A 24,383-nucleotide genomic window follows, 5' to 3' on the forward strand; every position below is an offset into this window, starting at 1 on the left:
CAAAAACAGCCATAATGAATAGCATTTGTTCCATATTTTGAAAAATCATTCCGTGGCTTCCATAATTTCAGAATATGCACGATGACCACATCAAAAGAAAGAGTGCTCTTGCCCTTCATATGGAAATATTATTATGAAAATGAGGAAGTTATACAGCTTTTGGGGCCTGTTTTACCCGTCTATAATGGGTTGATTCCCTTGTTTTTGATTCTCTATTCCAAATTATCAGTTTGTTTACATGCCATGACGTTGAAGAAATTCACTCTTCGCAAGTAACACCTGAAAGTAACATACCACTACAGTCGTAAGAATTTGCAGTAGGACGTTTTCTCTTGTACAGAGCCAAATCCATGGATCAAAAAACGGCTTCACCAAGTAAAGATGCAGTCCCTCAGACGGATGCCTACATGGGACTCTGCAACTCCCTCACATACCGGTTTGAAGGGTGGAGGCATCTAGTGGAAAACCTGATTTCATTCTTTAAGCAACTTGAGTCTCTGTCGAAAACAACGTCTAAAGAATACCTTAAATTAAGCAAAACAATCACTCACCCTTCGAAAGATGTGAACATTTTTGATGAACACGGAGTGCAAGATGTTTTTGCAGCTCTGCGAGACCAGACGGCTGCTATTTCCACTGATAATGAACAATTATCTATTCAGCTTCCTGGAGCTATTATAAAAATTCTAGAATTGCTTCGGGATGATTTGAAAGAGCACTGTAAAAAAATCAATGCTGACGGTACCAAGGGCGTAAAGGGTGTTGAAAAGCAGCGTTCGGAATCCCAGAAGTTTTTAGTGCTATTGGACCGTGTTTTGCTACCTTGGGGTGGTGAAAGCCCTCCTTCTGTAAATGTTAAAAATGATCCTTTTATCGTTGATCGCCTTGTTCTCAACTCTTTAGCACGTCAAGTAGCCGAAGAAAACAATCACGTTCATTCTGTAGCTCAAATCCAGGAGCTTTCGTTTCGTTTTGAGCAAAATACCATCTCGAAAATCAAGGATATCGTGCGTCAGTTCGAATTACTTATGAACCAAACCTTTACCAAATCAATTAATCACATACGCGAAATTTTGCAAGTCTCCGAAGCTCAGAGCTTAACCGGTGAGTGGTCTTCATATGCCAAACGCGAACCAGATTTTATTAAAGGTTCTGTGGCACCTCGAATCTATTCTGAATTGCCGTACCCTGGTAAAAACAAACCACCCACAGTTCCAATTATTGCCGGTTACCTGATCCGCAAAACTACAATTATGAAGAAAAAACAGAGAGGATTCTATGCTTTCACTCGTTCAGGTTACCTTTACGAATTTAAGTCCTCAGATCCTCAGGTGGATCCTGAACCCGAGTTTGCCTTGTATATACCCCATTCTTTAATTGGTCGTCCCTCAGACAAAAAGGCAAAATTTAAAATCACTGGAAAGGATGCTACAAACAAAGTGTTTGGATCGCGTTCAGACTACTCTTTCTGCGCTAGTAATCAAGTTGAATTAATGAAGTGGTGGGAAGCCTTAAATACCTATATATCCGGATACCATCAACCCGCCGTTAGACAAGAAAATATCCGCCAACCTGCTGAGGCTGTCCCTGAAAGCGATGATGATGACGATGATGATGATGATGACGAATTCCAACCCGCAGTTGAAGCGCAAAACAACGCCGCCCGTAGTAGGCCAGCTGCTGCAACCCAAGTCAGTCCTCAAGGAGCTCGAGCACAAACTCGTTCTTCGGAAGAAGTTCCTTCATACAACGATAGTCAAGCAGGTCCTCCGGCTAATGACTTTGTTTTTCATTCTGATTTGAGCGGACATAATGCATGGAATGTATAAATTACTGGAAATAATTCGATGTAAATACGTTTGTAATGTGAGTTCTTTCTCTTGTCTAAGTGTTTAAGGGATATGAATGATTATCTGTTGAAATCGTGGCTTTATCGTCGTTTATAATATTTAATACTTTTATTTTTGTTATGGATAATCCTTTAAGTAGACTCGTCACTTGGGTTTGCGTTTATTGATCTCCTAAAGTCAATGCTCTCTTTTTAGATACACTATGAACGATTCTATAGTTATTATTATTCTTCTAAGGCTTCCAAACTAGACCGTAGATATTCAGACTGAACTGCATGAGATTACGGCATAAACAATTCACCTGTAAATATGTTTGCTTTCCTTCGTTAGAACTCACAATAAAGATATAAAAGCAGTTAGGGTATAAAATTAACGTCATTATTGCTTTTAATGAACTACGTAAAAAACTCCCACCTTGTAAATTTTAATGGTGCTGTACTTTGAATGGAATTTGTATTCTATTGAGGTTTGGTATGCTATTTGAGGCAGCAAAATGGTAAAAGAGGAGAATAATGGATTGGTAAATGGAGAGAAAAAGCATGACCAACAAGATATAGTCTATAAATCGAAGGTTTATGCTTTCAAAGATGGGGAATATCGAAAGGCAGAAATTTTAATGATTCAGAAAAGAGCAAGTGGCACTTTCTATTATGTTCATTACGATGATTATAATAAACGACTGGATGAATGGATTACAATTGAAAATATTGACCTTAAAAGAGGAATCGAGTATCCGCCACCTGAGAAGCCGAAAAAAGCTCAAGGAAAAGGAAAGTCTGCAGACTCTAAATTTCCCAAAAATGACAGAAGAAGATCTGTAACCAAGCCGGCTAAAACTGAACCAGGTACACCTTTAGGGAAGGTGGAACCCTCTACCCCTTCTGCCGAGAGTGATCACGGCTCAAATGCTGGAAATGAAAGCCTCCCTTTGTTGGATGAAGAGGATAAGCATAAGGTACCGGTATCGAAAGAAGAGGAAGTAGAAAGACTTCGCTTTAGTGGGTCCATGGTTCAAAACCCTCACGAGATTGCCCGTATTCGAAATATAAACAAGATTCAACTTGGCGACCATGAAATCGAACCTTGGTATTTCTCTCCTTATCCAAAGGAGTTTTCTGACGTTGATGTGGTTTACATATGCTCTTTTTGTTTTTGCTATTATGGATCTCAACGTCAATTTGAACGCCATCGTCAAAAATGCAGCCTACAGCATCCCCCTGGTAATGAAATATACAGAGATGATTATATATCTTTTTTCGAAATTGATGGTCGTAAACAAAAAACTTGGTGCAGAAATGTCTGTCTTCTGTCGAAATTGTTTTTAGATCATAAAATGCTCTATTATGATGTTGACCCATTTTTATTTTATGCAATGTGCCAAAGAGATGAATATGGTTGCCATTTGGTTGGCTACTTTTCGAAGGAGAAAGAGTCAGCTGAAAATTACAATCTCGCTTGTATTTTAACTTTGCCCCAATATCAACGACATGGTTATGGTAAACTATTAATCCAATTTTCATATGAATTGTCCAAAAAAGAACACAAACATGGCTCTCCTGAAAAGCCTCTTTCCGATTTGGGTCTTATTAGTTATCGAGCTTATTGGGCAGAACAAATTATAACTCTTGTTTGCAGTATGCGGACTGAAACCACCATTGACGAACTTGCAAACAAGACTGCTATGACTACAAATGATGTTTTGCATACACTTCAGGCCCTTGATATGCTAAAATACTATAAAGGCCAATTTATAGTCTGTATAACTGAAGGTATCGAGCAACAGTACGAAAGGATAAAATCAAAGAAACGAAGAAGGATTGAGTCTAATTTACTTGAATGGCAACCTCCTGTATTTCATCCTTCTCAGTTACGCTTCCGCTGGTAATCAAATCTAAATTAATTGAAAGGGACTGCTGGACAATCCCATGTGATAATAAAATCTCTATTTATATAGTATTTGTACTTTGATCGCGAATTGATGTTTAGTAAAGCTTTTGTTTATGAATCATCATCGATTTTTTTTTCTGTTAGACATAGAAGAATTAGGTATTGGTTGTTAAGTCGTAATCTTACTGTCCTCTAAAATTAAATGAAATCAAAAAATTATACTAAACTTCTTTCCACTGGTATTATTCTTTTGCTAAACCCCAAGATCTCGCAGATTTTTGAAGATTTTTGAAAACTTCACAGAATGCACATAAAAAGCGTTACCTTACATTAAATCGCTTTCCTACTGACAATTGGAATGTCTCCGTTCATTTCCTTTAGGTTAAACAACGGGTTATCAGAAGAATCATTCCATATACGAAGCATCTGTCATAATCATCTCTACTTACTTGCGTTTTTACATCATTAGGAAGAGGCAGCACTTTTACATAAGAAGACTAGTTTTGATCCATAAAAATGTGTGCAAGCACTGGTTTTTTATGGCAATGTTGAATTTCTGGATATCATAAATTGACCCAACCATTTTATAGATTTGCTGTGTGGTATAACAATGAGCATTGGCTCTCTTACTTTTACTATTTCATCGCTTAGGCACTGATCTTTCAAACACGTTCGGAAATTATAATAAAACATTCTGACTATGATGAATGAATTTCTATATGAGGACATTCTGAATCCTTTGGAGGTGTGACTTACAGGAATGCTTCTACTTCGTTTTTCTCCTATTTTTATTAATAATTCCATTAATACTGTCTAGCTTTTGGCTCGATTGAAAGCTCTGTCGTATCCTTAAGCATATGGGTCATGTATTCCTCGAGTAAATATCAACTTGGCCTTCTTTGCTCTACTTTTATTAAACCCAAATGTGGTATCTTCTTTTTTTCTGGATTGTCCTAAAAGGTTTGTATATAAGTTAAAGCCATTCTTTTTCAACAAGTTCATGAAAACGTATTTCTACTATTGACGTTCATTATCTTAAAAACACATTTATACGATTTTATTCATTCAATTGTGTCTCTCGAAAGAGCAGTCCGCTATAATACAACGACGGTAATGACGATGAATTACTGTAAATAGTACTGATTCAATTTTTTGAATTTTTTACTTTGAAACTTTTAGCCGTTGTTACCAGCTACTACAATAGTCGCAGTCCACTTCTTGTTCTTGCAAACCACTTTTATGCAATTCATTGAAAAGTATGAGACTTACACAATTAGAACTTGGGAAGTATCCGAGTGATATCAAATATACCATGAAATAAAAACCCAAAGATGAACTGCGTTTAGTTTGGTACTGTAAGCCCTGGGAATGCCCAATTGAGGATCATGTAATTATTCAACACGACTGAATTTAGTAACTACAGCTAGCGTATTCGTGTTAGTCAGAAAAAGGATTTCATATTATGCTAATAAATTCTTATTTTTTTTTACTGTTCTAAACACCTAAAAATAATTTAGAAATATAAGATCAAACAAAAAAGAAAGCCAGCCCATTGTATTCATTTTCAAACTTTCAACCTTTTTATTTTCTCTTATATTAATTCGTAACCTTTTAAACGAACAAAAAAGACTAATAAGTTAAACTCTTTAACGTGCCCATATGACTCTTTCGTTCAGTCAAATGAACGACACCTAAATTAACGCGGATTTGACAATGCATTACATAAAAAAAGAGAAACCCGATCTCACACTTCTCCCTTAACAAAGGACTTTTTGCTTAACGTTCATAATTAGCAAAAGAACTCCAACGTTTTTTTGAAGACACCTTTTTCTTTCTTTGGCTCATTTTCTGATCCATCGAAACTGTTGTAAAACTCAGCAGAGTGAAAACCAGTATCCAGATCTAATTGAGAAAGATTTGGAATACAACGGCGATCATAAATTTTATATCCAACGAAGAAAACTATAGCAACAACAGCAGCCAAGTATCCTTGGAAAAAATCATTGGCATTAGGCTTACCCCCGAGAGGAAACAGTGATACATAAAATTGGGCCATAAGACACAAAATGTTGAAAATAAGTCCAATGCAAGAACCCCAAATGCCCATTGGGGAAACAAATGCTAATTCATTCAATGAGCGACCTTGTTTCTTAAAGGCAATGCGAAAAATAATATGTGAAAGGCAAATGCTACCCCAACAGAAAAAGTTAGATAAACCAGTAAGAGCAAGTAGCCAGTTAAACACGGTATCACTAATATCATTTCCATTCTTGTTTGCTTCGTTTATAAAGGCAAAAAACCCGAAAGCTAAGACTACCAACATAGCAATTAAGGGACGGCCTAGACGATCGGTGTAAACAAAAAGTTTTGGGGCATGCTTTAGAGTGGCCATACCATGGAGGGTACGTCCAGCCGTATATGTGCTAGTATTTGTTACAGAAATAACGGAAATAACAATTACGGCGTTAAAAACAGAGGGAAGGCCTTTAATCTTTGCTTCCTGTATAGCCAGAACAAATGGAGAAGTACTGGTACCGGATTGATTCCCCATAAGATTAGGATCCTCGGGATCAATCAAAAGGCCAATCATTAAAAGAGAAACAACGTAAAACAATGCAATTCTCCAAAAGATCTGGCGGACACTTTTGGGTAAGGTTTTCTTGGGATTATCAGTTTCAGCTGCAGCCAAACCAATAACTTCCGTACCAGAAAAGGAGAAAGCTGCAGCGACAAAAACTGAACAAAAACCCTTGAATCCATTGCGGAAGCTATTATGCTTGATAATACTACCACCAATATAACCACGATGATCAGTCGGTACACCTCCGCAATCAATGATAATAGCCAAAATAACAAAGCCAAGTGTAGCGATAACCTTTATAAAACTTAAGACAAATTCAACTTCACCATACGCACGAACACCAAGCAAATTAATTATAATGACTGTTACTAAAAAGATAGAAATCCAAGCGGCGCTGTTTATGTCCGTCCAAAATCTAAATGTAATGGCGCATGTCGTAAGCTCTAAAGGAAATGTCACAAAGTAGTTAATGAAGTAGTTCCAACTAAGGGAAAAACCCCAAGCAGGATCGATAAACCGAGATGCATATGTGTTGAAACCACCAGCTACGGGATATGCCACGGCCATTTCACCCAAAGCATAAATGGTAAAAAACATCATAATACCGGTTAACGAATAATTTATGATGACGGAAGCAGCACCGCCATCGGCAAGTGAATTTCCTGAGCTGACATACAAGCCACTACCAATGGCACCTCCAATAGAAATCATTTGCATGTGCCGATTCTTTAGCTTGCGTTTCAAGCCCACCCCATCAGGGCGACCAGTAGCAGGAGGTTTGAAGTCATTAACTATCTTTTCAAAAAAGCCCTCCTCCGCTTCAGGAGACTTATCATAGAATGTGTTGCGGCTTTCCGAAGGGTATATTTTAGCCTCTGTAGTCTGAAAGGTAGTGGTATTTGACTCGGCAGAGTCAAACACCTTCTTTTCTTCACTAGTCTTTCGATCAATCTCAGACATAATTGAATATGGAGTATTGGAGAATCAAGCCACCCTAAAAAGATAGATAGAGTGTATAAATATCGGACGAAACACTGCCCGCGTAGACGATTGAGAAATTAAAATAATGTCGTTCTTTCCAAGATGAACTAGAGCTTTCTTTACGACTCTGTTAATGACAATTCCGTCCAAAAAAAGTAACAAAAATATTAAAGAAAAAAGTAAACAAAAGACAAAGAGTATAGGGAGAGGGAAGGTCGCGTTCAGATGTCAAACATGTACTGTAGATGGATAGATAAGGTATAAGGACTGGACACGGAAATTTTTGCCCGATATAGAAGATGAATACCGAGGCTGGTTGTGGCAAAGGTGTCATAGATAATGAGCTGTAACCTGGGTTATTTTCGACAATTGCACTGTAGAGCGTTGTAAAAGAAGGTTAACACAGCTTAGCGTGCTCGTCATATACTTTAACGTAAGTTAGCAAAAGGGGGAATAAATAGTAGGTAAACAAAAGAAAGGTAAAAATTCAGTTCTAGTTAAGAAGACAACAAAGAAATATGATGAACTTGGCTGATTTATCTGAGTGTCCTTTTTTGTTTTTCTTTCTAGGAATATTATTTATATTTATATTTAACGTAGTATTCGAGAGCGCCTTTGAATGGTAGTAGTTTTGAGATTTTCTTTGCAAAAAGGCTTCGTTAGACTCTTACTTTATTTCTAATCGGCTCAATCCGTGTTATAAAATCTATGAGAAAGCACAATTTCATGAAAGGTCCTTTACAAGATTTTCATAACTTACATCTGCTTTTTTATAAAATTTTTGTCAAGTTCACAGGTCCAACGATCATGCTTAATTCTTCAATTTGGCGATTCATGCTCTGATCATTATTATTGCATGGCGGCGCAGAAATGGAAATCATATATTACGCCTTTTTTCGGCTTTGCAAAACGTTAAATGAAACGAGTCCCATATTTGACTGACAAAAAAAGAAATTTTTTCTTCTTGTCTTGTTTTGAATCCTCATGTATTGCCAACACGGATCTTGGTGTTTCCTACCGTCATTTACAGCCCCACTAACCCCAAGGAACCCACCCCACCCCCTTAGCAAAAGGATAAACTTTAATAATATCCATTCAGTTTCGCTGATAATATACCCCCCCCCCCCCCCAATTCCCAGTAATCAGATCTTATTTAATCTTCAGTTCCTGTCTTGTGTTCTATATCTTTCGTAAAAGCGACTGGTAAAATTATTCAAACTCCGTTATTCTTTTTCTTTATTTTTCTGTTTTGTTAATAAATGTTCCTCTGTACGACGGATTCTACTCAATATCTTTTTATATTGGTGAATAACTAATGGCACACGGCAGTGTTACACCGTACAATAATGTTTTAAAGTGGAAAATTGAGAGTGAAATAATAACTACAATTGTAGGATTGTATGCATCAATTGGACGCTGTTGTAGCAATGACCAGGGAATTTGGTCAACGAAATGGATAGCAAGAAAAGCAATCTTAATTAGCCGTACCGAACAAATCTTTCGGTATAAAGATTTCTACTTGAAACTTGGGGTATTTATAATCGCTTAAAAAAGAGCCATTCTAGTTTGTTTAAATTCTTTGTAAATAAAAGTATCTTTACTTCATAAACCAATCTTTTGCTTTCTCTTCTCCAGTTATGTATTGCACTTCCGATGCTTTGTTAACTTTATATAGTATGAGAGTCCTTTAGGCTTATGCTTTTTAGCTTATTTATAACCTTAAACTTAGCGATGTAACGAACTCTCTACACAGACAAGACGAAGCGAAAATTCAGCTTTTGAATAAAGACTCTCTATAGCAACCAGATTCTGCTAAGATGATTGTACAGATGACAATATAAAAGAAAAAGCTATTAGAATGCTGAGGAATATTAAACTCAGGATCCTTACTATCTAAAATGTACATTCGCTCTATAAGCAGTCTTGACGCAGGCGTTACATCATGTCATTATATAAACAAACTCGAAATTCTGATCTACAATCTACTATAGAATGTATTCTAGCAATATTCTCAGGAAAATTGCACAATTTACTCTCTTTTCTCACAAAGGCAGTCCAAACCCTTGGAAAGTAGCTCTTACTTTGAAAGAGTTAAATCTCTCTTATGAACCAGTGTATTACGATTTTGGAAAAAAGGAGCAAAAGTGCAAAGAACACCTTGCTTACAATCCTAATGGAAGAGTTCCTACATTAGTCGATCACAAAAATAACGACATTGCGATTTGGGAGTCCGATGCTATTTTGGCCTACTTGACAGACAGATACGACAAGGAAAGAAAGATTTCCTTGCCTCATGATCATCCAGAATACCATCATTTGCTTCAGTATCTGTTTTTCCAGTCTTCAGGTCAAGGTGTCATTTGGGGACAAGCATCCTGGTTTAACTTTTATCATCCAGAGCCTGTTACGTCGGCGATTACTAGATACAGGAATGAAACCAAGCGTGTTCTCGGTGTTTTAGAAACAATTCTTTTAGACAGAGACTATCTTGTTGCTAATAAGTGTACGATTGCTGATTTGTCTTTTGTAACCTGGAACGATTTACTACCAGCAATTTTTGGCCCAGGAAAGAACGAATTTAAGGAAGAGCTTCCTCAGCTGGATTTCGAAAAGGAGTTTCCCAAGACGCATGAGTGGCACAAGCGTCTTATTGAGCGTCCTGCTGTTTCTACTGCCTTGCGGGAACGAGAGGAACTTCTTAAGCAATAAATCGACCGAAAACCATGTTTCAAAAACGTAAATTTACAGTGGTTAATTGTGCTTTGTTATGACTATTACCACTTTCAAGCACTACTAAATGAGATAATTTCAATTATGTATTCAAATTTTTACAATCCAAACATCATAAGTAAATTATAACTGCTAAAATCACTCATATTCTGCGTTATCGAGGCTTACCCAATAGTTTTTGTTATGTGAGAGATGCATAGATTTCTGGAGACGCCATACTTGAGTGCCATGAGGTACAACGTTAGCTGTCAAATATCGAGCCGCAGTTGTCGTCTCTTTCGTCCATAGGTCTTTAGCAACCCATGTATACTTTTCGTTGTCATGGTTATCAGTAAAAATGTCAGAAAAGGCAATGTTCATTTCTAGCAGTGGTTCAGTAGCTTCATTGACAACAGCCACAACCCAGTCCCCATTCGAGAGGGATCCAGAGAAGAGATGCACAAAACCGTCGACGAAGTGCTTTTTCCACATTCTGTTGGCAGGAGCAGAACCAACGTCCTGGTTGACAGCGATCACATCTGGATTGCTCACAATTGCCAAATGCTCACGACTCATACTGCTAACATCATTACCAAGAATCATCGGAGATTTTAAAATGGCCCACATGGTGAAGTGAGTTATGTATTCATCAAAAGACATGCCCCCATTTCCAACTTCCAACATATCCATATCACCCCATCCGCTGTTGGGTCCAGCTTTTTGTACCAGAGGCGTTGCTTTGTTGACAATGTTCATAATAGAGCAGTGGTATCCCTGTAAGCTGGGGCAGTCATATGTTTCGCATGGGCAGCGAATGTCGTATCTATTGAAATTATCATAAATGTCTCCTGTCACTCTCCAAGAATTTGCAATTGTACTGGCCCAATTCCATACTTGATCTTCTCCCCATTGACAAAGAGCATAGAAGATGGGGTGACCCGTTTTGTTAAGAGCATCAGACATTGCTTCGTACCGCTGATAACTTATCAAAGGAGAGCCACTACGTCCTTGATTGAAACAATTATCGTATTTCAAGTAATCGATTTTCCATTCGGCAAACATCTTGGCATCAATCTCTTCATGGCCCAACGATCCAGGGTATCCAGCACATGTGTACTTACCAGCACTAGAGTACATACCGAAGTTGAACCCCATGTTGTGAATTTTTTCAATCATATTCTCAATCCCGTTAGGAAATTTCTCGGGATCAGGGACGATTCTTCCTGTCTTTGGATCTCGCTGTCGTTTCGACCAGCAATCATCCATGATAACATAGTTATAACCCAATTTCAACAAACCAAGCTCCTTCATAGCCTCCGCATTGTTTAGGATAACAGTTTCGTTAATATCACAGGTATAACGATTCCATGAGTTCCATCCCATAGGAGGTGTTTTCCCTAGGCCATTATCCAAGGCCCATATTACTGGAGCAATTGCTAATATCAGTATACTACAAGATAACATGTTTGGCAATTGTTAAAACGTTCATTTTGTTTCTTCCGATAATTTCATTCTTGAAAAGAAGGTTACGTAAAGTTGACAATACAAGCATGAACCTAACATTGACATCTTTCTTCCTCGTTTATGAAGTAATTATTCCCTTCATTTAAAGAAAGGCATCAATGGACACAGAGATTATTAAAAGATACCTCACCTCCTTCCTACCCTTCTTTTAATGTCCCTTCCCTCCTTACTTACTGCTATTTAAAAATACTTCATACCTGGATAATATAAATAAAACTTCAAAAATATAACTCCATTACTAAATTGAAACGCATATCAATAGCAATTAATCGTAAAAGTAAAAAAAAAGCAGAGTAAAAAAATAATAGGAAAAAAAGACTAGAGAGTGAAAGATTATATATAATACCTTGGACACAGTTTCTGGTCATCATCCGAAATAAAACTTAGAAAAGGTTATAACAAAGTATACAACCTCAAAGAGTGTTGTCTGCCGAAGATTCATCAGAGTTGGGAGGTAAACCCATCTTAATGATATATTCTCTGGCTTCCTCTCTCAACCTCTGAGCTGTGGCATTATCCCAACCAAATTCTTCTTTCATAATTGTAGTGACACCGTCAACAGCTCTCAAAGCTTCTCTAGCGTTCAAAAACGCAAGCCTTGATCTCCTAGCCAAGAAATCGAGTGGGGTTCTCGTAAACTCGTAAAGCAAACTATACTTCAATTCAGCGACAGTGAAAGGCTCGTCGAAAGCAGCATACGATAACTCATTATTCTTTGTAACGTCTGATTTGGAAGGAGTGAAACTTCTGTTACCAGCAAGAACAACGGGCAATTTGTTGATGTCGGATTGGATGTACAATTCCAAAATCAAAGGAGAGCGAGTACCATAGTTATGTGAAAGATGTTTAGCTAGGTTAAGTGGAATATGGTAGGTGTGCATCAATTTGGCAGAATAGTTCTTGGTGTAGTCTTCACCACCAACCAAAATTAGTTGCTTCGTCTGGCATGGTTTAACGGTCTTACCAAAATCGAAGTCCTTGACCAATCTGTCCACCGTCTCTTCGGCCATTTCTCGATACGTAGTCCATTTACCTCCGCTAATAGTAACAAGTCCAGTGCCCGTAACGTAAATTAAGTGAGAGCGAACCAAACCCTGTGTACTTGAAGTGCTTGGGTCAAGACCTTTGGGAACATTGCTTGGGTCACGAACCAAGGGTCGAATACCACTCCAAGCGGATAGCACGTCGCTTCTTTGTACTGGGAAAGTAATGTAGTTTTGCAATTCATTCAAGATATCTTGAATATCCTCTTCTGAAGGACTTGGATTGGAAACGGCTTCTTTAAGTGGGTTGTCAGTGGTGCCAGCCAAAACCTTACCTTGCCAAGGAAGGAAAAACATAACACGGCCGTCCTTCGTTGACGGATCGAGCAAACCCCAATCTCTAGGACAGTAGTACTCGGGTAAGACAACATGAACACCAGAAGATGGAACCACCATGCGAGGGAATTGAGCAGTTTTAGGGGGCTTTCCATTTGGATCTTCATCCATTTCTAAGATCTTATCTGCGTATGGTCCTGTTGCGTTCACAGTGGCTGTAGCTTTTACCTCGTATTCTATTCCAGTTTCTCGATCAACGGCAACGGCACCAAGGACTTTATTATCAGAAGACTTGATCAATTGCTTTACTTGCATGTAATTCAAGACTGTAGCACCATGATCTACTGCAGTAATGGCAAGAGTCGTGTTCATTCTTGAATCGTTGAAAGTACCATCGTGGTAAACGCAAGCAGCCTTCAGTTCAGAATCATTTAGCATAGGAGCAAGGGCAGTTGTCATTTCTCTGGAAAAAACCGTAGAAGCTCGCAAATTTTGGGAACCAGCAAACCAGTCATACAATTTACATCCAGCATAGTAATAAGGGATTCTCCACCATTCATAGACAGGGATCATAATCGGTAAAACAGAACAAAGGTGAGGAGCAGTACGAAGCATATTCGCCCGTTCGTTAAGGGCTTCGATGACTAAATCCAATTGAGCTTTCGAGAGTTTAAAGATAGCTTTTTCTAAGTAGCGAACACCACCATGCGCCATTTTAGTAGATTTCGATGAAGTTTCAGCAGCAAAGTCTGTTTTTTCAAGTAGACAAACGTTAAGACCACGTGTAGCAGCATCAACAGCAACACCTGTTCCCGTGGCACCACCTCCAATAACTAAAACATCGTACTTTGGAGTCGATTTTATTCGATCCAAAAGTGCTTCACGAGATGGAGGAGGATCTAATTGCCTCTGGAAAGGCTTGTAGAATGCTTTATTGTATTCAGCATTATTACTCGGCGATTTAGAAAATACGGCAACCGTGTAAGCACCACCGGCAAGTGCCGTAGCCCCTATTACCAACTGGGTTGATCTCTTTCGAAAGAACCCAAACATGATAAATTAAGCGAGAGGAGATGAAAAGCTTATTTTTTTATAAAAGAACTGGTAAGAGAGTATATCGGTGGAAAAAGGGATGGATGGCTTTTAAAGAAAGCAACAAATCAATAGAAAACAACGTAAAGCAATCGCAGGTATTATAGCGAAAATGTAAATAAACAACCCACAAAAGCAAGGACTCAAAAAGATCAAAAACAGCGTTGAATAAAACCAGACTTTTTTTTAACGACACAAGTATATATACAAAAAGATCTTGGCTTTTTCTTTCTTTTCTGATTTTTCTATTTCTTTTTTAAAAAAGGGGATAATAAATAATGAAGAAGAAGAAGAAGAAAGAAACAACGAATTGAAATATAATGCTTCTAAGGAAGGAAATAAGAAAGGATTAACTTTTTTTGAGCAGCTCTACAGAAAAAAACAAGTTTTTGGTTTGGAAATATATGGATGGGAAATCCAGGCTACTTATATAGTTTCTCCATATTACGTAGTACTCAACTTAAGCGGAACCAGGCGGGAGCTGATACCGCATAATTTGTCAAATCAAAAACTCAGTGGTAAAAGCGTGAAACTTTAATCATGAAGATGCACTGCCCCTTTGAGATTCTCCTACCTCCAGCGGCTAATAATAAACTTTGGACAAATTATTTACGTTTTGCTTTTGTTTACATCTTTTGCTAAGCCAATACTAGGCGTAATTTCCGTACGTCTTATTGTTTGTTTATGCTGGATTCTTGTTTTGTTTTTTCAAGCTTTGATACGTGCTTTAGTCAGATACATCCGTTCTTTCTGCTGAATTTTTCCGGTAACCGATGTCCACCCACATACATCATCAAAGAATCACTAAACCTTATTGCAAATTCCTCTTCTCCACTAGTAGAAAACAGATATATATCTTTCTTTAACTAGCATGTTTTTCTTGCTCTTCTTTGCAAAAGCAGATGTCGGCATTTGCCTTCATGTTGTAAACAATCATGGGCGATATCATATTAAGAATCTATGTTGTATGTTGTTCTCCGCATTTACTATGACAAAAATGACATAAGCGAACTTAAGTGCCATTCGTCTAGGCTCACATAATCATGATATCATTTGCGCTTTGCTACGGGCGTAAACATTGAAAACATCACAAGGATACACTTGAAGCCACAATGAAAAACAAAGCAGAGATTTAGCGGACATTAGCATTTACAATGAAATATATAAAAGCTGAAAGCATTGCTGTTGTTTACTACTTTTATTCGTTTACACTTTTCAAATTATCCCGACTGCCGTAACCTTTAGGAATTTCATTGATTATCCTAGTCATTTAAACCATAAACCAATGAACATGTAAATATTTCTTTATCCTTCTTGCTTACTTTTTTGTTTTTGTTATTATACAGTTTAAGCTTTTAAAGTTATGCTTCCATAACGGTGCATGTACAATTGTGACAAAATGCATCATGAATTAACTCTCTTTGGTTTCTGAAGGTTTTATTGACTTTTCGTCCACCTCTGTTGCGGGGTCATAGAACTTTTGTCGCGAAAACAGACTTTTCAGTTTTTCACCGTAAATAAGAACCGGAACACTGAACCCATGAACGATGATTGAAGATAAAATAACAAAACAAACGATTGGCCATAGTAACTCATGAAGAATGAAAAACTCGTCTGTAGATTTATAGACCAAACTTTCTATTTCATCTGGAGTAAGCATTGATGTCGCCACGAAAGCCATGTACACGGCGCATACACCTATAGGTCCAAAATGGCCGACGAACAGGGCTTCTTTCCAAGTTTGAATATCTTGGATAACTGGTTTGCATAAAAAGACAGCTGGAATGCGACGAAAGAAGAGTATTAGAATTGTGAATACAATCAAGCGCCAAACTGGAAGCTCCATCTGAGGCCAGTTAAATTTCTCCCAGGGGATGATGCTTCCGAAATAAGTAAAGAACAGCAAATTAAAAGTTTGGTCGATGAACGATGGTACATAGCACTCGGACATATTGTCGACAAACACATTATCCCATGCGAGCATTACACCCGTAAAGAAAGATAATAATAAATCGTCAATTCCAATGATTGTTCCGATTCCTGAACACATCAAAGGAATAGCAAATGATAACGAGTAATAACTATTCGCATCAATAAATTTTAGCTTTTCAAACCATTTCAGTAATTTTGCTAAGAAAATCCCCAATAAACAACCAAAAAAAATCCCAAAGGCACATTCGTAAAGGACAATCAAAAGCACCCAGTCTCGACCCGCATGATTGGATGGTTTCACTGTCAAGAGTTTCAAGGCAAAGTACAAAAAAGGAACAGCCATCCCATCATTACATCCGGATTCAGCAATCAGTAATGCACGAATTCTCTGAGGAATTCTTTTCGCAATGGCACCTTCTCCTACTATCAGCGAAGATAGAACAGGATCTGTTGAAGTTATACATCCTGCAACTAGCAGAGATCCTAAGAATGTGATGTTGGGAAATAACGCGTAAGCAAATCCAGCTGAAATCAACCATCCAAAAATCATAATCATACTCAGCATCATAAAAATGCTGCTAAAATGTTGTTGAAAGTACGCAGCTGGTAATTCAACCCCAGAAGCAAAAACTCGAACATTAATTACCATTCTACATAATTCAATCGTTACATATTCCACGTTCCCCCATGATTTTGGGTTAATTAGATTGGCAGCATGTGGTCCAAATATGAGACCGACAACACTACCCAAGGCTATTCCTTGTTAGACTTCTTTTCAGCTAAATTTTTTTTATATTTAACATATTAAAGATTAAATAAAAAAGAAAAAAAAATGAAAGCTATTTCCAGATATTGTCCGAAATAAACATTCTTTACGTACTTGCTTCGCCTACCAGTAGCCGCTCGCGAATAATTCTAGATGTATAGCAGAATATAGTAATAAATCCTCCTGTAACAATTAGAGCTAAATGAACTTTGTCAATCTCAAGTTGTTTCCATGCCATGTGGTTTTTGAAGACTCGTGGTGGTCAGAAAATTTAAGTGACGAGTTCAATTGACGTTTGTTGACCCGGGGGAAAAATAAAGATGAGGGATGTTAGTTTTCGCACATTATAGACAAATTTCATGTAATGAACTATTTAAACAATTTTTTAAAAATTAGCGACGCTAGGCATGGAACTTTTAACGCTCCTTTCCATCAAATCAAAGAGGTTGAGTGCTGGTTCTCCTTACGATTATTTCCATAGTATTGCTGTTCAGCTAAAGAATTGGTTGAGGAGCTAAGTCCCTTGTACGGTTGATTCGTATGGTTCAGCCTTACTGGCTTTTTAGAGATTGCCTCTGGGCAAAATATTTACAGTGTGAGACCTGAAGCTTGAAATGGCTTTGTTCATTCCTTTATATAAGAATTCATTGCTTTCTTTGACTCTCTGAAAAACACTGCTGATGGCGACCAAACTCAGTAGCTATAAATATGAAACCGGAAGACAATATCCTCACCTTTTGATATTAATATTTTCCGTGTTTTTTATGAATCTTCCGAACTGCTTGAATTGGCAGCAGCTCATTGCAGAAAACAACAGCTGAAGGGAAAGCGAGCAGGAATTATCGTTAGCGGCGAAAATGTGGATATATATTGGTACGCAAATTCTTTCACTAAGGGACTCATAAATAGCACAAACTTATACATTGGTATATAACTAGGACCACGTTTATGCTTTGTAAACGCACAGAATCCAGAAATTCTTCTAACTCTAGGGATAATGTCTCAATGTATGCAAACTTTACAAATAAAAAGGACAAAGTGAAAAACGTATAAATGTAAAAAATACATGAAAATCATCAACGACATATATTATTGAAGGACAAAGGACCGTTTATTAATCATAGAAAAATAAATTCTAGATACGTCTTTGGTTGACCTGTGCTCTAATTTTGGCCAAGAGGGTAATGGTCTTATTGACATTCGCTGGGTATCCTAGTTCGTTTGCTAGTTTGACAATCCAACCGTTAATAGAATCTATTTCCGTATCTCTCTTGAAAAGAGTGTCTTGTCTCATGGAAGAACTATTGTTTCCACAAACCACGAAACCCACATACATCACAAAGTCTAGAAGTCTATGAATATCCAGTGTCTGTCTAGCTTTTGGGTTTTCAGCCAAATTAGGCATACTTTTAAAAAAGACATCAACACATTCGGTAATAATGCACTTAAAAAGAACTTTCACTTCTTCAATGTTGGATAATTCTCGATTCATACAATCGAGGATGGCAGTATTCGGGTTCATGCATGCATTTATTACGAGTTTCTCACATTGAGAGATAAGCAAATCATCATAAGACAAGTAGCTTGTATTCAACGTTTTGGACTTCATCAGTAATTCTACTAATGCACAAGTACTGTCCATTGCAGAGGACCCAACTTTGGCAATTTTTAAATTTCCTAAACCAGCATGCACATAATGAAAGTCTTTCTTCTGAAAACATCCATGTGTAGTAATTCCTTGGTAAAGATTAGGACTCTTGCTTTCATCTGTCCATACCACTCTTTTCAGATGTTCAATCACACCTAGACCATTTTGCACAAACAGAATATTTGAGTCTTTTTTTATATAGGGAACATAATCTAATATTGCCCTTTCTGAATGTACAGTTTTAGTTGTGACAATTAAGTTGTCAATCGTATCAACATTCAACTCGGCAGGATATGTCGCTTTTAGTTTACACTGTATTTGTGGTGCATTTTCCTCAAACGTCCGTTCGATTGTAAGCAACGATTGCTGCGCTCTGAACTGTTCAGCTCTTGCTTGATTTCTTAACAACAAAACAACTTTATTTTGCAACGAAGGAAGACTTGCCAGTTCACAAGCAAGCAAACTTCCAATGCTTCCAGCACCCAAAACGTAAATAGGACTATTCATAGTTTACCTAAAGAATATAAATCTCAGGGATAAATGACAACCTACCAAGTCTATTCAAATGAACAAGTTAGTCCTTCTTGTCTTCGTTTCTGCTGAGAGAAATTTAAACGGTAAAAGGTCGTTGGTTATAAAAAAGAAAAGAAAAAGAAACAGTGAAAGATGGTAATGACAAAAATTAATTTATACGTAGTCTGAAAGCATGCATCTGTTGTGAAAGCTAAAACCAAGCTATTTGATTTTTTGAGTTTTCGGTAGAATAAGCTTATGTGTGCCGAGGCACGAGACTGAAAAAAATATGCGTTTATAACTTGAGACGAGGTACTTTTTTTAATGGTAATGTCTATTGTAGCAATAGATTATAGATTCAATCAGTCGATAAAAATTTGCACTTATTCATCAAACAATCTCTTTTTTAGGTGTAGAGATGAGAACTTCGTGATGGTAAACAAACCTACACTGAGATGCACAAACACTGTATCCGTAAAAAAAGGAAAGAAAGTAAAAAAAAAAAAAAGAATAAAAGCATAGCCAGTTATTACGGATTCGTTTCCTGGGCATGGGTTGCTTACCATCTTCACATAAAATGTTTACTAGCAAAACTGAGAAGACTTTAAAATATGTAGCGAATATTTGAATATTATAGATTGCAATTTTGGCTTAAAAAGTTCATTTATGATTCAAGTTTCATTCTTTGCTTTTCTAGAAACATAGACATTGACTAATTCAAATTGAGCTCATTCACAAATAAGTGAAATGTATCTTGTTCTGTTTTGTTTTAGCTACATCAGTTACTTCGAAACAAGCTCCTTGAATTTCATTGGAACCTTGTTTCCTTTCTTTGAATACTTATTTAACATCTTTCATTGAATTTGTTTACTAATATAACAGGCAATATAAATACAATCATAAGTATTATTGTAACAAGTAAATATTATAATATAAAACGTACGATAATGACCCTTTTATATTGCGATGCACTTCACTTTCGCAACCATCTCACTACATATTGTTTGTTTCGCAAATTTCTGTCGCCTGAGACAGTGAAATTGAAGTCGGTGAATATAGAAAGAAAGAACAAAGTGGTGAGTACGTATGGATTTAATTTTATTAGCAACTGGTAATAAGTTTGATCGGCATTACAAAAAGCTAGGAAAATGCCCATTTCTTGAAAGAAAGCATTCCCAAGCAAAAGACCTTTCTAACGGTGCTGATGCTGCTAATAAGGCTACAATTCACTCTAGTAATAGATCCGTGGTTTCATTAGGAGCATCATTGCCACTTAGACAGGATGATTTAGAGGAAGGGGGAAATGAATCACCAAAACAGGTGAAAGAGCTTGAAGAGGATCCTTACCTGGTAACTTGGGATGGTTCCGAGGATCCATTGAATCCGTCAAATTGGTCAATGGCTCAAAAATGGTGGATTATTATTCAAACTTCAATTATAACAATTGTCGTGACGTTTGGCTCTAGTATCTATTCGAGTGGTGTTGAACAAGCTGCTAACGAGCTCCATGCTTCTATACCTGTGTCTACTGTTGGCTCTTGCACATTTTTGGTTGGATTTGGTTTTGGCTCTCTCCCTTTTGCTCCTTTAAGTAGTATTTATGGTAGATTCATTGTTTACTTCCTTACTTTGCTCTTGTTCACAATCTTCCAAGTTGGCGGAGGCTGTGCTCAAAATATATGGACTATTATAATTCTTAGATTTTTCCAAGGTGTTTTTGGAAGTACCCCTCTTGCCAATGCCGGTGGCACAATCAGTGATATGTTTACTCCTATCCAGCGTACCTATGTCCTTCCTGGGTTTTGCACTTTTCCATATCTAGGTCCCATTATCGGTCCTATCATGGGTGACTTCATTGTTCAGAGCTACCTGGGTTGGCGCTGGCTCTTTTGGATCAATATGATTTGGGCAGCAGGTACCTTGCTACTCATTTTCTTTTTGTTTCCTGAAACTCATGGTGAAACGATCCTTGATTATAAGGCGAAATATATTCGCAAAATTACTGGTGATTCCGCTTATTATACAATCCATGAGCGTGAGCGTGACCCTAAAAACGCAATCTTTCAAGCAGCTACTCAGTCAGCCTCTCTCTTTTTGACTGAACCCATTGTCGTTTGCTTTACACTTTACCTCACTGTCGTTTACATAATTAACTATATAAATTTTGAGGGATACCCAATTATATATGCGAAATACGGGTTTAATTACGGTGAGTTAGGTTTGTCATTTATTGGAGTCGGTGTTGGCATCGTTATTGCTGGTCTTTTGACGCCATTAACTTATAAACAGTATCTCTGGGCCTACAAACGAAGAGGATCTGTTATGTGCCCTGAAGATCGGTTATATCCCCTTTTCATTGGTGCATTTGTCCTTCCTATGTCCATGTTTTGGTTGGCATGGACTTGCTATGCTGGCCATATCCATTGGATTGTACCTATGATAGCTAGTGCTTTCTTCGGGTTTGCTTTACTTATTGTCTTTTTTGTTTCCTACAATTATATTATTGACTCGTATCAACATATTGCTCCTAGTGCGCTTGCCGCAGCAACCGTGGTTCGCTATTGTGCTAGTGGAGGTGTAACACTCGCTGCTCGTCCAATGTATCTGAATTTGGGAGATCATTGGGCTACTAGTGTATTGGGATTTATTTCGGTAGCCATGGTGCCTATTCCGTTCGCCTTTTATAAATATGGAAAGCGTATTCGCGCTTGGAGCAAACATGCTTATAAACTGTAATTCTAGGGTATTGACTTATCGGTTTGATTTATTGGGAGTTCTTTTGGTTTCATAAAATTAAAGTTTTATTAATTTATAATGAATAACTTTTTGCACAGAAAACAGAATTGATTGCTTGCAGTGATATTATATAATATATATATATAGTTGAACGTGTTTATACAGCCAAATCAAAACTTGTACAGTTCATGGCTCTTAATTACTGTACAATTTTGCCTTCATACAACCAAAGATAATCTAAATTCTTTATGTATTTCCTATGGAACCGTATACTGGTTATTGATGCGAAGTATCATTCAAATTTTTATAATCAGCTTTTTTTTATTGATTCGATGCAAATCCATATTGCTTGCATCAACAAAGTTGAGTTATGATTTAAAACTAGAAAAGGAATAAATAAAACGTACTTAAAGGGACGAGGGAAGACTCGGTCAAACAAAGATGAACACTTCCAGAACCAAATAAGTATATTGCTCGTATGCTAGAAAACAAAACTTTATCCAAAAAGTTTATTAATCGTACAAATGTAATTAAATTAACCCCTTGCCAAGTTAATTTAAAGATATCGTGACTTTTGAAGTTATAAAAAGTAGGCACAGTGGCTTCCCTGGTGGACGCCATCATTATGTAGTTATTCAAATTTAGAAGGGAACGTTTGTATCCTTCCATAGATCATTATGAGATGCAGATGTCATAAAAACTGGAGGTCCTCCAAAAAAAGATCGGTATTCTTCAAAATTGTTAGCCGAACTTAACTGGCTATCAAAAAACTCATTCTTAATTGTCTCATCAAGGTAGTTGAATATGGGAATTTCTTCCGGAACAATTCTTGAGTTCAAATTGGTAAGTGCAAAACTCTGATTAGGCGTAGAGATTTCCTCGTCCTTTAAACTGGTTTCAATCAATGTAAGGGATTTGGCAGCTAATTTCCAAGACTTTGATGATTTGTTTAAAACCATCACGAAAAATTTCAATTTTTCTTCAATGTCTAAGCGTTCAGATATTACAGAAGTATGTCTCAACATAATAAGTACGCTACAGCTTACTATCGACGCATACACCATAAACAAAGAAGCCGACTCAAACCCGAAAGCATCTCGGTAAGCTTTAAGGAGCTGACTAATATCTTCAATAGAATCCATACAAATCACTTTCGAAGTCATATCGTTAGAGGTAACTTCTTTCCTTGCTAAAAATGGACGATTTAGGCAAATCCGAATAAGATAATAGTAAAGACATATTGCAAGCATATCCGGATTTTGCCCATGACTTTTCAGATCACTCTTTTTCCAGCGAACATCATCTGGAAGTTTTAGATACCATTTCATAAGTTCCAAATTATACTTTCCTAAATTTTGAAGTCTGGCATTGACGCCATAGGGTAAATTGCTCGGAGAGAAAACATCAAATAAGATAGCATCAGCGATATGGCTTAAATCCACCAACAAAAGAAGCATAACGAAAAGAGTTGCTGGTTTGGCAGCTGGTCCCAAGTCACACTTAAACTCATCAATACCATCAAAGTCGGGTAAATTAACAGACCCAGGAATACTCGTATCTGACTTCTTCAATGTAGTTGGTCTTCCCAAGATAAAACTAATAAAAACATCTGCGACATAGCTGCCCCAATAGATTCTGCTTCTTACAGCTGCGTCCTCAGCAGAGATAACAGGAATTTCATTCATAAACCATTTCCTTGGGTCTAATTGAAATCCTAAATCCTGTCCCATTCGAAAAGCTAAGCCTGACAACAACCACCCCAAAGAATTGTTTCCCATACCAATATCATAGAATCCTAGACATAGCAGACATTGGACTGAAGTAATATGAGGCCTTCCTAAACCATATTCCATCAAAGCATCCCAGGATAACTTGTAGTATTTATCAGACGAGTTAACGACTTCTGGTTCGGGCGCCATTCGACTTCCCAATGCACACATTGCATATAATAAATGTTCTGAACAGTATCTACCATCATGATAATGATGATAATAATCTAAGAGAAAAGCTTCTCTATTAATATACATGAACTGTGTATACTGCCATTTGAAGAATAGCTTTAAGCAATAGGTGATAGCGGGTGAAAACATAGGATGTTGTTTGACCTGGAAAGGTGTATCAACAGAAGATGGGCGTAATGAGGAGCCATACACATTCGTTGGTCCATAAAAGGTTATAGTATTTGGGCCTCGAATGTCCAATGAAATGGGGAAATCTATAGAATCATCCTTTTGCATATTAGAAGCATTACTACCGCACCCATTGAAACTGAGATGATCCGCAAACGTGACTGATTCCAACATCTTAAGTCTTTCATTCGTAGGAGAATCTTTAAGCTTCATAAGAAATGACTCTAATGTAGCTAGCTGACTTTCAAGGGCCTGAACATAGCTATGAGGGTGCCGTTTTTTCCTATTATCCAAATCTTTATGGATACACTGCTCACCTAAGTGAATGCAGTTTGTACAAGGTGATTTTCTGTCGCATTTAATCTAATTATTTGGTTAATACCCACCGCATTATCCTATAAGACTTTGTTGGAAATACCTTTCTACGCCGGCAAGACTGACATCTGCAAAACTGTAAGTACACTGTTTTGAAAAAACTAAAAAATACTTACGATAAAGTCCGCATTTCTAATGGCTTCAGGAGTTCCCACCGACGGTACTGTTCTTTCTTGATTCACAGTAAAAAATTTAACAGTGAGCGTTCAAAACTTTTAGGCCTTAATCAGCTTTCTAAACGAAAAAATTTTTCTTTTTCAATTAATATTCTTTTGAATATACCGAAAGTCCTCCAACCATGTGAAATTACAGCAATATATAGATATAATAAAAGGATATTG

The 24,383-nt window shown here is 37.2% G+C and overlaps 10 protein-coding genes across 10 annotated transcripts; 4 read left to right on the forward strand and 6 right to left on the reverse strand.

The window, feature by feature from the left end:
• The first annotated feature begins 339 nt into the window (after window positions 1–339).
• Window positions 340–2,258, forward strand: SPOG_01187 (cytoskeletal signaling protein). The gene has a single exon (XM_013169459.1). The coding sequence runs from the start codon at window positions 351–353 to the stop codon at window positions 1,827–1,829; it is 1,479 nt and encodes a 492-aa protein (XP_013024913.1). The 5' UTR covers window positions 340–350; the 3' UTR covers window positions 1,830–2,258.
• A 29-nt stretch (window positions 2,259–2,287) lies between these two features.
• On the forward strand, window positions 2,288–3,878 carry SPOG_01188 (KAT5 family histone acetyltransferase Mst1). Its single transcript, XM_013169460.1, has one exon. The coding sequence runs from the start codon at window positions 2,344–2,346 to the stop codon at window positions 3,733–3,735; it is 1,392 nt and encodes a 463-aa protein (XP_013024914.1). The 5' UTR covers window positions 2,288–2,343; the 3' UTR covers window positions 3,736–3,878.
• A 1,299-nt stretch (window positions 3,879–5,177) lies between these two features.
• On the reverse strand, window positions 5,178–7,639 carry SPOG_01189 (cationic amino acid transporter Cat1). Its single transcript, XM_013169461.1, has one exon. It carries the CDS (start codon window positions 7,276–7,278, stop codon window positions 5,527–5,529), a length of 1,752 nt encoding a protein of 583 aa, XP_013024915.1. The 5' UTR covers window positions 7,279–7,639; the 3' UTR covers window positions 5,178–5,526.
• Window positions 7,640–9,291: 1,652 nt separating this feature from the next.
• SPOG_01190 (glutathione S-transferase Gst2) lies at window positions 9,292–10,008 on the forward strand (the record flags this gene model as incomplete). Its single annotated transcript, XM_013169462.1, has 2 exons — window positions 9,292–9,751; window positions 9,776–10,008. The coding sequence occupies 2 exons, from the start codon at window positions 9,292–9,294 to the stop codon at window positions 10,006–10,008; spliced, it is 693 nt and encodes a 230-aa protein (XP_013024916.1).
• On the reverse strand, window positions 9,363–11,595 carry SPOG_01191 (alpha-galactosidase). Its single transcript, XM_013169463.1, has one exon. It carries the CDS (start codon window positions 11,470–11,472, stop codon window positions 10,168–10,170), a length of 1,305 nt encoding a protein of 434 aa, XP_013024917.1. The 5' UTR covers window positions 11,473–11,595; the 3' UTR covers window positions 9,363–10,167.
• Window positions 11,596–11,728: 133 nt separating this feature from the next.
• SPOG_01192 (glycerol-3-phosphate dehydrogenase Gut2) lies at window positions 11,729–14,335 on the reverse strand. Its single transcript, XM_013169464.1, has one exon. The coding sequence runs from the start codon at window positions 13,902–13,904 to the stop codon at window positions 11,946–11,948; it is 1,959 nt and encodes a 652-aa protein (XP_013024918.1). The 5' UTR covers window positions 13,905–14,335; the 3' UTR covers window positions 11,729–11,945.
• A 1,019-nt stretch (window positions 14,336–15,354) lies between these two features.
• SPOG_01193 (plasma membrane sodium ion/proton antiporter Sod2) lies at window positions 15,355–16,879 on the reverse strand (the record flags this gene model as incomplete). Its single annotated transcript, XM_013169465.1, has 2 exons — window positions 15,355–16,628; window positions 16,756–16,879. The coding sequence occupies 2 exons, from the start codon at window positions 16,877–16,879 to the stop codon at window positions 15,355–15,357; spliced, it is 1,398 nt and encodes a 465-aa protein (XP_013024919.1).
• Window positions 16,880–17,753: 874 nt separating this feature from the next.
• SPOG_01194 (2-dehydropantoate 2-reductase) lies at window positions 17,754–19,039 on the reverse strand. Its single transcript, XM_013169466.1, has one exon. It carries the CDS (start codon window positions 18,794–18,796, stop codon window positions 17,777–17,779), a length of 1,020 nt encoding a protein of 339 aa, XP_013024920.1. The 5' UTR covers window positions 18,797–19,039; the 3' UTR covers window positions 17,754–17,776.
• A 751-nt stretch (window positions 19,040–19,790) lies between these two features.
• Window positions 19,791–21,688, forward strand: SPOG_01195 (MFS family membrane transporter). The gene has a single exon (XM_013169467.1). The coding sequence runs from the start codon at window positions 19,889–19,891 to the stop codon at window positions 21,536–21,538; it is 1,650 nt and encodes a 549-aa protein (XP_013024921.1). The 5' UTR covers window positions 19,791–19,888; the 3' UTR covers window positions 21,539–21,688.
• Window positions 21,689–21,754: 66 nt separating this feature from the next.
• SPOG_01196 (transcription factor) lies at window positions 21,755–24,359 on the reverse strand. The gene is made up of 3 exons (XM_013169468.1): window positions 24,159–24,359; window positions 24,086–24,110; window positions 21,755–24,030 (listed from the first exon to the last, which is right to left on the reverse strand). The coding sequence occupies exons 1-3, from the start codon at window positions 24,170–24,172 to the stop codon at window positions 22,180–22,182; spliced, it is 1,890 nt and encodes a 629-aa protein (XP_013024922.1). The 5' UTR covers window positions 24,173–24,359; the 3' UTR covers window positions 21,755–22,179.
• Window positions 24,360–24,383: the final 24 nt, after the last annotated feature.

This window comes from Schizosaccharomyces cryophilus (genome assembly GCF_000004155.1).
Source record: "Schizosaccharomyces cryophilus OY26 unplaced genomic scaffold supercont4.6, whole genome shotgun sequence".
NCBI lineage: Eukaryota > Fungi > Ascomycota > Schizosaccharomycetes > Schizosaccharomycetales > Schizosaccharomycetaceae > Schizosaccharomyces > Schizosaccharomyces cryophilus.

What these genes read in the sequence shown, in the direction of transcription:
- SPOG_01187 (XM_013169459.1), top strand. Translation starts at nt 351, where the DNA reads ATGGATCAAAAAACGGCTTCACCAAGTAAAGATGCAGTCCCTCAGACG.
- SPOG_01188 (XM_013169460.1), top strand. Translation starts at nt 2,344, where the DNA reads ATGGTAAAAGAGGAGAATAATGGATTGGTAAATGGAGAGAAAAAGCAT.
- SPOG_01189 (XM_013169461.1), bottom strand. Translation starts at nt 7,278, where the DNA reads ATGTCTGAGATTGATCGAAAGACTAGTGAAGAAAAGAAGGTGTTTGAC.
- SPOG_01191 (XM_013169463.1), bottom strand. Translation starts at nt 11,472, where the DNA reads ATGTTATCTTGTAGTATACTGATATTAGCAATTGCTCCAGTAATATGG.
- SPOG_01192 (XM_013169464.1), bottom strand. Translation starts at nt 13,904, where the DNA reads ATGTTTGGGTTCTTTCGAAAGAGATCAACCCAGTTGGTAATAGGGGCT.
- SPOG_01194 (XM_013169466.1), bottom strand. Translation starts at nt 18,796, where the DNA reads ATGAATAGTCCTATTTACGTTTTGGGTGCTGGAAGCATTGGAAGTTTG.
- SPOG_01195 (XM_013169467.1), top strand. Translation starts at nt 19,889, where the DNA reads ATGGATTTAATTTTATTAGCAACTGGTAATAAGTTTGATCGGCATTAC.
- SPOG_01196 (XM_013169468.1), bottom strand. An exon ending in AGTCTTGCCGGCGTAGAAAG is followed by an intron (nt 24,031 to 24,085) that starts GTATTTCCAACA and finishes CCAAATAATTAG; the next exon opens with ATTAAATGCGACAGAAAATC.